The 14,908-nt window shown below is 40.5% G+C and overlaps 1 protein-coding gene across 2 annotated transcripts in view; it reads left to right on the top strand.

Moving 5' to 3' along the window:
* Positions 1–14,908, top strand: part of ttc28 (tetratricopeptide repeat domain 28) — a 165,470-nt gene that overhangs the window by 130,680 nt on the left and 19,882 nt on the right. For both annotated transcript variants that reach the window (XM_046067824.1, XM_046067823.1), the window contains exons 9-18: positions 4,245–4,441; positions 4,519–4,672; positions 4,751–4,922; positions 5,078–5,246; positions 5,349–5,509; positions 5,621–6,109; positions 8,334–8,526; positions 8,651–8,731; positions 8,942–9,194; positions 12,486–12,595. In XM_046067824.1, the coding sequence (XP_045923780.1) occupies positions 4,245–4,441; positions 4,519–4,672; positions 4,751–4,922; positions 5,078–5,246; positions 5,349–5,509; positions 5,621–6,109; positions 8,334–8,526; positions 8,651–8,731; positions 8,942–9,194; positions 12,486–12,595 (1,979 nt within the window). The remainder of the gene's footprint in view (positions 1–4,244; positions 4,442–4,518; positions 4,673–4,750; positions 4,923–5,077; positions 5,247–5,348; positions 5,510–5,620; positions 6,110–8,333; positions 8,527–8,650; positions 8,732–8,941; positions 9,195–12,485; positions 12,596–14,908) is intronic.

Here is a 14,908-nt window from a genome sequence, read left to right as displayed (position 1 = left end):
AGCATGTCCATTTTGTGACGCTTAATGCGTCGCCCCAACAGCAATTGTGAACTCATGTAACAAGTCTATAAAGATTATAGCGGTGTGCATGGTGCTCTATTAAGAGAAAGCAATACTTGGTATCTAAAGAGTTTGGAGGGCCGTGTCTCTTTTACTGCCTTTCCTAAACCTAAAAAAGAAGAGCTCAATTATATGAAACTGTGTTTGTGTGTTATGACTTAAGGCACTAAAGATGGCATACCCAGCTAAATAGCTTACTGCTTACAGTAGAAACCAACTCTTTTACCTGAGGTTTGCCAAACACATTGGTTAACTAATTCTCCTCCTCAAAGCTTTTTTTGTTTTTTGAAAATACCAACTATAAAGCAAAATTCTAACCTAATGTGTTGCTGTTAATCGTGAGACTCCAAACAGGGTTATGTTTAAAGAAATTAACATTTTAATTACATTTTTATTTAAAATACAGTGCTAGTGCTAACTAGCTCTACACTGTTATACAAAGCAATGCCTTTTCCTTGTCTGCTACATGGATCCTATAGTGAGGATGTTCACATTTTGCCGGGGATATATAGTTTTAGGCTCATTAATGTTTATTTAGACATAAATGTCTATTGTGAATATTCAAGACCTTTTCACATGGTTCTCATTTTAAAACAATCAGCCAGATACATTAAAAAGTTAGCCGGACTCAGAGTTTGAGTTAGCTAGCTTGCTAAAATCTGCAATTGTAGTCACCATTTCAGCCAACGAAATCGACAGTCGTTGACCTGCAGTGAGAAGCTGATTTTTATCTAACTCTCTCTGAAATCAGCAAATCATTGTTTCAAAAATAATTACACATTTTGAGTTGTAAATCTGCCACAGTTATGTGAACTGCGCCTTGCTAGCGTGGAAAACTTGACCGGTGTAGCAAAAAGTAAAAAGGACTGGATTGGTTGTTACACCGCAAGTTAAATAATGTCACCAGGATAATTGCAAAAGAGATCATGGTTTTATTTTATATATAACTTAGCAGTAAGTCATGTTATTATAGGCTACAGTCTGTTTACATACTCCTATCAAAAACATAATCCATCAGCAACAACAGGCTTCTATTATTGCCTATAATCATGTAAATGACATGCTTGGTTACGTTATAAACGGCACTTATTTGGCCACAATAAGTTATTATTGACACTTATTTGGCCACAATTGTGATTCCGTTAAAAGAAACATTACAGTATCACAAAGACATACCTTTGCCATTACCGCAGACATAAAGTGATGTTTATTTGCACATTATGTCTGTTTGGCCCAGATGCAGCTGTAACTTAGTCGTAAAGAGACTGGGTGATACATCCAGTCTTTCTGGCCACGTAAAATCTGATTTCAGGTCTGTTAACACCTTATACAGTCTATGATTAACACACAAAACAGGGACATTTCAGGGGACAGCTCCAGACGGGGACAGGCCACCAGTCCCTGGAAAACGGGGACTTCTGTTCACCCTAAGCAACAGTAACTTAAAAACAGTCAATTGGTTTAATGTCCTTTTGCTGCGCAGTAACACTAACATTAGCAACTTAAAATAAAAAGTCAAAAAGTAAAATGACTTTGTTTATTTTTTGTCACTATCCAGACCAGTGTTTTTTATTTGTAACACTGTTTTGCATGCAGTTTTCCCTTCGGGACCTTTCTAGCACACGCAAGGTTCAAAACACAGTGAAGAAGAAGAAATCAGACTATAAAGGTGTATATTTGCTACCATAATTTGAAAGGTAGATGTGTAATCCAATCATGTTAATGCTGTTATGTTTGCTGTGGACCTTAATTACACTAACAGTTAATGTGTTTACCTGAGAGTTGCTATCAACACTGTGTTTTGCCCCAATCTGGTTATAATCAAGTTTTGCATTAATGCATGTAAACAGAGAAGATGGTGCAGTTAACCCCATCTACAAACAGGCAGACACACACACACACAGGTTTATGTGCTTTTACTATATTTTTTAAGAGTCTTGTGTGCCACCTGCTTGTTTAGTTCTGCAACAACAATGACTCTCCCTCTAAATTGCATTTCCCAGTATTTCATTTCCTTCTGAAACCCCTCCTGTGTTTAACTTTCCTGCAGCTACTGTCTTTCTCTCTTCTTTTTCTGTCATAATCTCTATTGTGTCTAACTTTTGTCTACTTTGGCTCTGTAAACTGGCTTGTTGATAGTAGGGAAGACACAACATCATACAAAAAGTTGTGAAGGCCACCGGGAGTTAAGTTTTTCAGTTCCTTTTCCCTGGACAGAGAGACAAACTGTGTGACTCTCCTCTGGATCTCTGCATATGCAGTAATGAAGTTTGAAGACCATAGCAGTAGATATTATTAGATTTATGGAACTTTCTCACAGTAGCTTTTTAATTATTTACCACTCTGCTTGTTGTTTTTGCTTGTTGGGTATTTACATCTCTGTGCATCATTTTGGGGATTTACTATGTTCATGAGAAGCAAGCTGTTGAAGTTCACTAGCATAGGTGTCATCACCTATGATTTACAGGCTGACATGTCCCCACCACTTTTTTAAAAAGGCTGATTTTGTCCCCATCATTTTTTGAAAGCATTTGTTAAAAATGTTCTGAAAAATAGCTTGCAACAAAAAATTTTAACAAATGAAAATGCTTTGAGAAAGGTTAATTTGCACAATAAGAAAACATGCTGTGCAAAGTAAATGTAGAAGAAACAAATGTGCATTGTCCCAAAAAAAACTTAAGCTAAAAAAAACAAGCTACTCATTACTGCATTTTTTTTGTTGCAGTTTTTATATTTTGAATTGTCACCTCTAACTTGTATGTGTTTCACCAAAACTTGGTGCAGAAAATATCTCCAGAATGCAGGAAATTAAGTGTTTAATTCTCAAAATCTTCTGGGGGAGGACCCTCATATATATATATATTTCCCCCACACATATATTTCAACACTGAATATTTCTAATGAATAGTGTTAAAATATCTTCCTCTAATCTCAGCTCCGATGTCCCCACCACTTTTGACGCCGTTGTTCACTACTAATCAAATCAATGTTGGATGAACTAATCAGCAGATCCCTAGACTTGAGAATTGAAAGCAAGTCAGATTTAAGTCACAAAAAGTAGGACTTGACTTGGACTTGCTTGAAACTTGACTCCCTAAAGACTTGACTATACTGAGATTTGATCTGGTAAAGTCATGCTGGACGACTTTGGACTTAACAATTCTAGACTTCAGCCATGATTGGACTTGACATGAAACCTGATGGGACTAGCCCGAAAACACGTTAAAACTGCTCTGCTGACAGACTTGACTTAAGATTTGACTTGGGCTTGTCTCAAATGACTTGATACTTGATTGATTGGACCCGCCCCCAGATAATATAAAACTTATGGATTAAAGACTTGACTTGAACTTGAGACTTGACGTGGATGTGTCTCAAAAGACTTGAAAACTCTGCTAATCACAAGGGCTGACCCCAAATAGTCGAAGATTTGATGCTTTGATGGGTGGAGCCTGACTGATAATCTCACAGTCGAAGCTTCGCAACGGCGTTATGAAATGAGGATCACGCTATTTTGGCGATATGGGGGTGCTCAACGTCTGATTTTAAATAGAACTACCAGTTTTCTCCCAATAAGTTAATATGCTGCCTATTACAATATACACTTTAACATATAATGATGTAAATAAAAATTTGAAAAGAAAGAAGCTTTTAATAAATGTTTTTAAAGTACGTGAATAAATTCATAATTGTAACCTTAACCCTTACGGAAGTGGGGCGTCAGTGCACATGGGCGTACTGTGTATTGCGTAGTGGCAGAAGAGGAACACCTGCTGAAGAGAAGAAGCCCCAGCTTCACCGGTGTTGTGCCGAGTTGTGCGCACCTCGCGGGTCGTTCAGATCATTTATCACCATTGATGAACCACACAAAGAATATTATATCGTTTTTGAAACAGTACCGCGATGTGCATGTACAGTTAGTTACAGTCAGGCACGCGCACCCACAAAACTCGGCACAAGACCAGTGAATAGCAGGCGTGTAAGCCCCCTGCCCCCCGCAATTGCCGCCACACAGACACTCATATGATTCAACTATAGGCAAGACTTGACAATTCTGATTCGACTATGTAAATCCTTAGTCAAGGACAGCCCTACCACTGAGCTTAGATCTCTCTATAACTGCTCAGACCTCTAAAAGAGAATTTATATTGAAAATACATCTCCTCTTCTTACTTCCATCTCAGGCATCATACACCAGATGAAGGGGGAGTATGAGACAGCGCTGAAGCTCCACAAAGCCCACCTGTCCTTCGCCCAGGAGCTGAGTGATTACGCTGCCCAGGGGAGGGCCTATGGTAACATGGGCAACGCCTATCACGCACTTGGCATCTATGACCAAGCTGTCCGGTACCACCGACAAGAACTACAGATCTCACTGGAGGTGAATTCCAGCTCTCTTCACAAGCGATACTTAGACGCCGTGTGGAAAACAGAAATGTAATATCTCCTTTGGTTTAGGTAAATGATCGTCCATCCCAGGCCTCCACACATGGTAACCTGGCTGTGGCCTACCAGGCACTGGGGGCTCACGACCGAGCTCTACAACACTACCTTCACCACCTGACCATCGCACGAGAGCTCCGAGACACTCAAAGTGAAGCAAGAGCACTAGGCAAGCTAGACAAGAGAGAGATGCATTAAGGAAAGAAGAGAGGAATGGTAATTCATTGAAAAATCTTCTCTTTTGCAGCAAACTTGGGAAATTTTCACAGCTGGAGAGGTGAGTACGCTCAGGCCTTGCCGTACTACCAGCAGTACCTGGCTCTGGCCCCAGGCTTGCAGGACCTGGAAGGAGAGGGCAAGGTCTGCCACAACCTCGGCTATGCTCACTACTGCCTTGGACAGTACAGAGACGCCGTCAGGTCAGAGAATAAATTAATGTCACAAAACACAAACTTTATGTGATAGGAAAATGTTTTTCAAAGTTTCCAAATACACCACATGTGTCTGAAATATTTCCATTTAATTGAAGTGTAAATGACAAAGGCATGCTTTGAATCTTTCATCCATTTCCTAGGTATAATGAGCAGGACCTGGCCTTGGCTAAGGACCTGCAAGACAAATTAGCCCAGGCAAAAGCGTACTGTAACCTTGGTCTGGCTCACAAAGCACTGGGGGAATACAACAAAGCAGAGGAGTGTCAGAGATACCTGCTTTCTATAGCACAAGCCTTGGATAACACACAGGTCACCTACCACTGCTGTGTTCACTTGATAAACTTTAAAAACGTATCCCTTACTTAGGAAGTGGTAGTTAATCGGGCTCCATGTGGTTGTGTTTGTCAGCAGGCAGTTTTCCGGGCCTTTGGGAACCTGGGGGATGTGTGTGTCTGTCGGGGAGATCTTCCAGGAGCTGTGAGGTTTTACCAGCAGCAACTAACCCTTGCTCAGAAGGCCAACGATCAGAAGATGGAAGCTGACGCCTACTCAGCACTCGGATCAGTTCACAGGTAATAAAGTTGACAAGAATGACAGATTTTCAACTGCGTGATTTCTCTGCTTGTTTGGTTCTTCTTTTCTTACCTCTCTTTTTCTCTCCTCAAACTTTCCTCCCACTTTAGGCTCCTCCGCCAGTTGGATACAGCCTTGTCCTTCCATAGCCAGGAACTGACTGTCCGAAAAGATCTAGGTGATCAGCAGGGGGAGTGCCGCGCCCTTGGCCACCTGGCGGCAGTACATATGGCCCTGGGAGACTACGCTACAACCTTCCAGTGTTATGAGGCCCAGCTGGGCCTAGCGCAGGGACTCAGGGATGCCCGTCTGGAGGCCCAGGTCCACGGGAACATGGGCATCACTAAAATGAACATGGGGGTATTTGAGGAAGCTATTGGCTATTTTGAGCAGCAGTTGGCGATGCTGCAACAGCTGAGTGGAACTGAGAGCATGCTGGACAGAGGTCGGGCCTATGGGAATCTGGCAGACTGCTATGATGCTCTGGGAGACTATGAGGAGGCGATTCAGTACTACGAAAAGTACCTGACGGTGGCTCAGAGTCTCAACCATGTCCAGGACCAGGAGAAAGCCTACAGAGGACTTGGCAATGCGCACAGGTAGGTAAAACAAAGCTTAAAGGGATTGTTCAACATTTTGGGAAATACACATTTTCGCTTTCTTGCCAAGAGTTAGATGAGAAGAAGACCATCCACTCATGTTTGTATGGTAAAAATGACTCGGATTTGGACCCAAATGCAGGGCAACAAGGCTGAGGAGATTCAGTTAATGGTGGAAATTTACAAATGAGGATGCAGGCAGTCCAAAAGGCAACAAACCAAAATCCATAATCTAAAAACAAAAGCTATAATGCAGGCAGGGGAGGCATGTGACAACCAAAACACAAACTCCAAAGTAATCCAAACAGGCAGAGACACTCGACAATGAACAAAGGCTGAGCGACACTAGACAAAGGGAAGACACAGACTTAAATATCAAAGAGAGACAGAGATAATGAAGGACAGCTGAAATACATAAAGGGAGGAGTAAACAAACAAATACGCATGAAAACCTGCAGTTTCAGGACCTCTGCAGTCCTGGGACCGCAGTTCTACGACCATAATTCTTTTACAACAGCGCCATCTAGTGGATTGGTGGTGGTAATGCACAGCAACACGGTTGAGGTTAACCCTGTGTGCTAGCACGGCCGATGTCCGCAGCTGTAGGGTTGACCGGACATGCATATAATCAATAACTTAGGTTTAGGCACACACCCTTTGATGGTTAGGGTAAGGGTTATTGGCTTCGGGGGCCTGTCAAGAGTAACATAGCCAGCCAGCTAGCTGGCAGTATCAAAGTAAACAAGGGTCCTGCAAATGCAGTTCCGGTCCTAGGACTGCAGTCCTAAAACTGCAGCTCTAGTACTGCAGCTACATACTACTTATGAAAACACAAGAGCAGGTAGTGAAGTGGACAGAAACGAGAGGCAGGTACGTAGCACAAGAAGTAACACAGGAAACAAAACGAATAAATAAATGACAGGAGGACAAAATGACGAGAACAACCAAGACACAAGAGAAAGGGTTTACCAAAAGAAAAACAGGAAACGTTATAGCTTGTTTGTTCAGTCCGTATAAAAAAGTGTAATTTTTTTATTTTTACACTTCAGTGTTTGTACAAATTTAACAAAGTACATATAACATCTTAATTAGTGAGCTTTAGTGACTATTTCCAGTCTTTATGCTAAGCTAAGATAGCCATCGCCTGGCTGTTGCTTTATTACGTAAAAGTGGTGTCAATTTTCACATCTGACTCTGCAAGAAAGTTTGCTTCCCACAATGTCGATCTAAGTAATATTTATATTTTCATATTTCTATACTTTTCATGTACCCACTGTATCTGGTAGTGGTGTAAGCTGTAGTGCTTGATTTGCATATATTACAGCTTTTTTCAATAAATAATGAACATGGAAACTGGATTATGTACTCCAATGAAGGCTACAATACAGCAAGCAAGGGGAAATATGTGGGTTTGATTTCTTTAAAATGCCATGTGCGCAAATTTGTAACATGCATTTTTTTCATTTTGTCTATGAAAGGTCTCTTCATGCTGTTACGGTACCTTGTAGCCACTTTTGTTTACATTTGTGTGAATATTTATTTCATGTCTATATTTATGTTCTGTGCTTTCCCATTAGTTTGAATATGCCAGACACAATAGCAGTCATGCAAGAATCTCAAATTAGTTTTTTGACGCCTCAGGCATATGCTATACACAAAATTAATTTACAGTCATAATAAATAATGAAAATAATCATAATTCAATTACAGTAATAATAGTAACAAGCTGTAGTGGTGATGGATGTAGGGGTAGTTCCCTCGCTACTTTTCAGACAGTAGGCTGAATCTCCACATTGGCCTTTTCTCATATAAAGCTGTATTGTTCACTGAAAGAAGAACAAGATTTGATAATGAGTTTTCTTTATCCATCTGTATTTGTAGTCTTTTTCTGCTCTCTGGAGTCTGAACAGGATTGAAATGAGGAGAAGAGAATCGCTGATTTATCTCAATGAACACAGCCTTTGTAGATGTTTCCTTTTTTACTCTTTTCTCTCAGAGGATAAAGAACTGTTTTTTACTTGTCCTGTTATTATGAACCTATTTGCTTTCTTGTTTGCTTTCTTAAATTGCCCATATGGGTCTCTCTGGAAAAAAAGAGGGCTTTGATAGTGGAAGACCCAGTAGTATGAATTTAAGATAAAAACTCCACATTAGTTGGTGTGCTTGCAAAAACAGACCGAACGTAAAGTAATACAGGATCACATTGTTTTTTCTCCTTCTTCAGGTCTATGGGAAGTCTCCAGCAGGCACTGGTGTGCTTTGAGAAACGGCTGGTGGTAGCCCATGAGCTGGGTGGGGAAGGAGGGGGTAAGGCTCAGGCTTATTGGGAGCTGGGCACCTTACACAGCCAGCTGGGCAACTATGAGCAGGCCCTCTCGTGCCTGGAACACCAGCTTAACATTGCACGCACAGCAGGGGTAAGGACTTACCAGCAAGAGGTTCTTGTTTCAGCTGCCGATTTCTTCCGAATAAGACAAATTACCTTTTTTTAATGAAAAGTTACGCACAGAAAAATTTAGTAAATCCTGCTTTAACTGTCAGGATAAATCCCTGGAAGCAGAGGCAAGCGATGCACTTGGAGGCGTTTATCAGCTGATGGCAGACAATGAGACAGCGCTACAGGTTTGTACAGATTCATAATACATCACGACTCAGTATTTCCTGCAACAATTTAAAAGAATAGTTTGACATTTTGTGAAATACACTCAGGTTGTAGATCCATATTTAGCGATACAAGAGTGGTTTCTTTCTTGTCATCTTACTCTTGGTAAGAAACCATTTTTCCCAAAATGTCAAACTAGTCCTCTAAGTAATCAAGCTCTCCTGCTGTAGTGGCACCAAAGGGCTTTGGATATCGCAGAGCAGGCGGCATGTGTGAGGAGCCAGGGTCGAGCCTACAGCAACCTGGGACTGACCTACGAAGCTCTAGGAAAGTACGAGCGGGCTGTGGTCTTCCAGGAGCAGCACCTCAGCGTGGCAGCACAGACCAGTGATCTAATAGCTAAAACTCTAGCCTACGGGAGCCTGGGAAGGCTACACCATGCACTGCAAAACTACGCACAGGCTGTGATGTACCTACAGGAAGGTAAGAGCATTGCACAAAACACTTTTAAGGACAGAGTGGCTCGCTTCTACCAGGTGTTGTACACATACACCGCAGGGGTGTGAGAGAGAGAGAAATTACACAAGGTACATTACCACTATTACAAACCTGAATAAAGAATGAAATATTTAAGCCGACACAACCAAGATCAGCCGACAGGGCCATATGAGCTCCAACACCACTGAAAGCCAAAGACGAAGCGCACAACTTTTTAGTGATACAGAATCAATTGATGACAACAACACGATTTCAACAACCTTAATCGCTAAGCATGGACCCATTGACACTCGGCACCATCTATGTAAATCGATCCAGTACAACAATATGGCAAAAGCACAGACCAGCAGCACAAAGGCAGGATAATAAAATGTACTTTCACTCACAAAGGCTGAGGGCTCCCTTGAGGTTCTCCTCAGGCAGCACAACGATTCTTCTAAGCAAACTTCTTGATGACTTTGGTAATGAAGTGATGTGGCTGCGGAATCAGCTGACTTTTGATGGACAGCATGGCCAGTGACTTGAGTCACGGCTGTCCCATGGTATTGTGAGTGCCGGATTCAGTGAGTCTGTCGACTCGTCAGGGCTGTTTCACATTTTCCACACAGTAATACATGTTAGGATCCGAGTGAGCATGTACCTGTTCTCCTCCACCTGATTAGCATGCTGCTGAATGGAGCGCCTGCATGCGCTGTCATGTTTTGCAATCCTCTCAGAAAGATGTTTCAAATCTTTGTAACCCGTCCTCGATCAAGTACCACCTCCACCAAACAGCAGACATGGACATAGCCATTTTTTCTTCAAAAACCACAGCAGTTTGAGTGATGACAATATCACAAGGTGCTTTAATTCCAGTTTCTCCTTCAAATTAAGGGTTTCAAACCTGTGCTCAAGTATCAATTTAGCTGGCATAAGTAAAGCCGTTAGCCCCACTGTGTGATCTACAATGAACTCACTAACACATGCATATTAATATTTGACCAAGTACAATGTACAATGCATTGTGAGAGAGGGGCTATCCCACCGCCTACGGACATGAACAAGAACATGAAATACAATCCTAACACAAATGACATGCAATTTAGGATGATGCTATATTCATAGATAGAAAATTATTTCAGAGAATAATCTTTTTTTAAATAAAAATAACATAATTTGTTTGCACAGTTAGCTAAGCCCCACCTGCCCCTAATGACCAGTAACCGCTGGATACAGAGGACTGTAATCACACCTGAATCAAAATGCAGCGCGTGTCTAATAGGATCTTTTGAATTCCATTATGTTTTAATGCAGTCAATTTTTGACATGTATCAACTCAACTTGTAATGGAAAGCAAAGGAAAAAGTTAGTCACAGTTTTTTTGCCTTCCCCTGCGGACTCAGTTTAGGAAGGCTCTGGCTCTTAGACAGACTTTGATCTACATGTCGGTTTCTTATTTAAAGTCAGAGTTGTTTAGGCCTCAGAACATTGTGAGTTGTGTTTCTGAAAGAATCCAGAAGCATGAAAGGTATTCATGAGTCGGACAGAAGCTAATAGAAGATCAGTGCTCAGGGTTTTACCCCAGAGTGTGGTTTCCTTCAGGCAGCTTGTCGTCATGATCCTGTCTGATCTGATATAACAAGACTGCTCTACTCTACACACACACACACACGCACACACACACATTTAAATGCTGGCAATGAAACAACAATTATAAAATATGAGAAAAGCCATAGCCTAGTTTTTTATGCTGTTTAGCTACATGAAGGTTTGAACTGAGAGAAATGCTGAAAATCAAGTTAACAAACCTAAAAACGCACACTTGTGAAAACCAAAACAATTACAGCCATGTTTCTGCCCGACCACACTGTATTTATCACAGCTGTGGGCCCTTCTCTGTTGGAAATAAATCATGCTTTAGGAGCTACTTTTAGGAGACTTAGAAAGGAACGTTGCTCCTTGGCATTTTTTGGATGAAAATTTTTGGTGTGAACAAAACCAAAGTAGTATGTGTACTTCTTCAAGAGTCTGGTGCTGGTGGCATATGATAAAACGCTTTGAAAATACACATCACTTGCCATCAAATGCCTGCCACTTCCTGAAACAAGAGAGAATGACATACCGTTCCTGCTGCCTTCAGATGGCTGTACGAATGTAATTAACCATAATAGAAGTCCGTCATACACCCTACAGGCTGCCGTAGAGGACAGATATCGGTAAACCCTTAATCTGAACCTGAACAGGGACAAATCAGCTATTATTTTTAAAATTTTCAATGGGATAGTCTCTGTGTGGAACAAGCAAACATAACATTCAAGAAGGCATTCAATTGATTTTGGAGAGTTCAACCATAAAATAATGCCAGCAAAATAACACAGCGCACATCGCTTTCCCCAAGACGCAATAGCAATATTTTACAACAGAGTGGTACCAAAATTGCACAGAGCCACTGATAGGCTATGCATGACAGACTCACCCGGCGCTGTGTACCTTTCTGTCATTATATTAATTGAAGTAACACCAGCCAAGAGGGCACTTGTCAAGTCTGAGAGCAGAAGCATAGGGGCTATCTGTGCACGTGTTAAACACACACACATCGCTGATCTCTCTAGATTGAAAAAATAATCCTCTTTTTTAGGAATGTTAAAAAAGCACACTACACATACAAATTCAAAACACATGTAATGGATATTTGAACTTCTTCGGGCCTGTAAGACACGGCCACAGTTTGTCACTTTACTCACAGATCCTCTGGATTTTTAATTGATCATTAACTCAACAAGCAACGAGGAATTTGGCTCAGAGTTGAGGTGAGGACGGAGCTGGAGAAACATTCGTTACAACTACCTCCAATTAACCTCCCCAACCGATGGAGGAAAAAAAGACAGATACAGAACATCACAGGGCCAGCTAGAGAAACAGGCAGAGGAGCGTAAATCAAAACTTGATGTTTGATGACGTTCTGCTCAGTCTGAGAGCCTAACGAGAACTAATTACAACCCGTCGTGTCTGTCTGCTCCTGCACATCAGGGGAGATGAAACATCAGAGACAAACTGAAGAGCAGAGAGAATACAAGAACTTTTTATCATGCTGAAATTTGAATCAAAAGAAACACAGAAAGACAAAAGGAACAATGAGAGGAAGGGAATGGCAAGTGTGAGTGCCCTGGGAGTTTTGCTTCAACAGTTGTCATGAGCGTCAAAGTGCCAGGACTTTCAGAGAGATGCTTCTCAGATCAGCCCCTAGGAGCCAGTGTCTGATCTCCTCTCCTGCCTGCCTCTCCCTCTTCTCCTCAGGTCTGCGTCTGGCAGAGCAGTTAGGTCGGAGAGAAGATGAAGCTAAGATACGCCATCGCCTGGGCCTGTCTCTGTGGGCCAGCGGAAACCTGGAAGAGGCACAGCACCAGGTGTGTGTGTGTGTGTCTTCATGTCTCCAGTATCTTAACTTTCTTCAGAAGTTACTGTACAAGTCTAGAGTGAAGACAGGATCAAGGATTTTTATTGCTGTACAAAGGTATGTAGGGATGTTTTGGATATTAGTCCCATTTTTACAATGGCACCAGCTGCCACAGAACTAAACTCCTCTTGTAGCATAGGTGTCTTTTACACACTGGGGACAAAATGTTCTGAAAAATAGCTTGCACTAAGAAATGTTAAATAACAAATGAAGGATTAATTTGCACTACAAGAAAACATGCAATGCATTTAAATATAGAAGAAACAAATCCAGTATTATGTTATATTTTTATATTTATGAATTGTCAACTGCCAGCTGAATTTTTTTGTTTGCCTTTATATAAATAAAGACATTTCCACCGTAAATTGGAACAGAAAATGTCTCCAGAATGCAGGAAATAAAGTGCTTAATGCTCCAATTTTCTGGGGAAGGATTTTCTGGGGAAGGATCATATTTATTCAAAATAAGGTTAAACATGTTCTTGTCTTGTTCTCGTACATCGTCACGTCTTCTTACCCTTTTGTATCATCACACCCTTAATCTGAGCCCTTATGTCCCCACCACTTTTCAACAAAGTGAAACCCTTGTCTTGCAGTTACAAAAAACATTTACTGCACTTGTCGTTTTTTGCAGCCCGTGCTCACCAGAGAAATCCAATCCAATCCAACTTTATTTCTAAAGCACATTTAAAACAACCAGGTTGACCAAAGTGCTGTACATTGACATGAAACAATAAATAGACAAAATACAACACCAAACAAATACAACATACAGCTCTCATGCCAGATTAAAAGCCAAGGAATGAAAATAAGGCTGGGGGCCAGTCTGACATGAAGAAGGGCTCCCCTCTGTTCTTGAGCCGTGTTTTAGGGACAACAAGAAGTGACTGGTTTACAGACCTTAATGACCTTGAAGGAGCATGCGGCTTCAATAGATCAGTGATATAGGCTGGAGCTAGTCCACGAAGGGCTTTAAAAACAAACAATAGAATCTTAAAATCAATCCTAAAATTAACTGGGAGCCAGTGAAGGGAGGCAAGAACAGGGGTGATGTGATCTCGCTTACAGTTCCAGTTAGGAGAAATGGCCGTATAGGTCAATTATGCAGCAGCTTTTTAATTTTTTTGTTAGGCCTCTAGTGGACGAAGAAGTGATGTAATATACAGAGCAACAAAGTCTTTGGAAGGAGGTGGTGGGGTGGATGAGTAAAGTCAACTCAGGACTTTCACTCAGGAGACTGAGGTTTGAGTCTTGTGCGAAAAGTAAAATGTTTTAAGTTCAGTAAAGTTTGAGTGACTAAAGTAAAGTAAAGTGACTTACGTAATGTAATTATTTTAATCCAAACCACGACCTTTTCCCAGTACGCCTGTCGCTGGACTGATACTTGCCAACGCTTGTACGTGTAGTTTTGGGAAACGGTCTTATACTACTGTAGGTAGTGCTGGGCCATAGGGCCAAAAATGTTATCATGATAAAAAATGTTATATCTTTCTAAAACAATAATCTTTCAAGTTTAAAGGCAGATTTTTGTTTCTAAGTGAAAGTTGAAGAAACCAGATGGTTAATTGTGGTTTTAAAATTTTCTCTTATGGTCAGAACAAACACTTGATGCCAAACAGTGGATCAGTTAACAAATCTGCGGTACATTCAAAACAATTATGAAAAAATCTTTGTTTAGTCCCTTTTCCTCAACAGAATAAATATCTTAATAGAAAAAAATAAGTACTGATTAATTTGTAATTCAGATAAATTAAATCAAAAATTTATTTGTTATATAATAATATTACAGAATAATATTACAGTTAATATTTGTTATATTGAGCATAGTATATCGTAATAATTATAATTTTTTTTATCGCACTCTTATAGTATTCTTCCATTTTGTTCTACTCATTTCTCTCTCACTACATTTTAGAGGAAGATATTGTGCCATTTACTCCACTACATTTGACTGACAGCTCTAGTTACTTTTATTTTAGTTTGAAGATTAATATTTGTCATGCAAAAGAATAAAACATTGAACATTAAAATCAGCTCCAACTCAACCAGCTGCATCATTTAAATACTTGTAATGATCGATATTAATAATCAAATATGTACTAAATACAGTGTAATAATATAGCACTCTGAAATGGACCATTCTGCTCAATAAATTAGATTTACTATTGATACATTACGCTAATACTTGTACTTTTGAATGTCACATTTTGAATGCAGGAGGTTTTAGTACACTTTTTAGCACTTTTATGTGAAGTACCACCAGA

Source organism: Micropterus dolomieu, linkage group LG13 (assembly GCF_021292245.1).
Source record: "Micropterus dolomieu isolate WLL.071019.BEF.003 ecotype Adirondacks linkage group LG13, ASM2129224v1, whole genome shotgun sequence".
Lineage (NCBI taxonomy): Eukaryota > Metazoa > Chordata > Actinopteri > Centrarchiformes > Centrarchidae > Micropterus > Micropterus dolomieu.
This window is presented reverse-complemented; position numbering and strand designations above follow the sequence as displayed.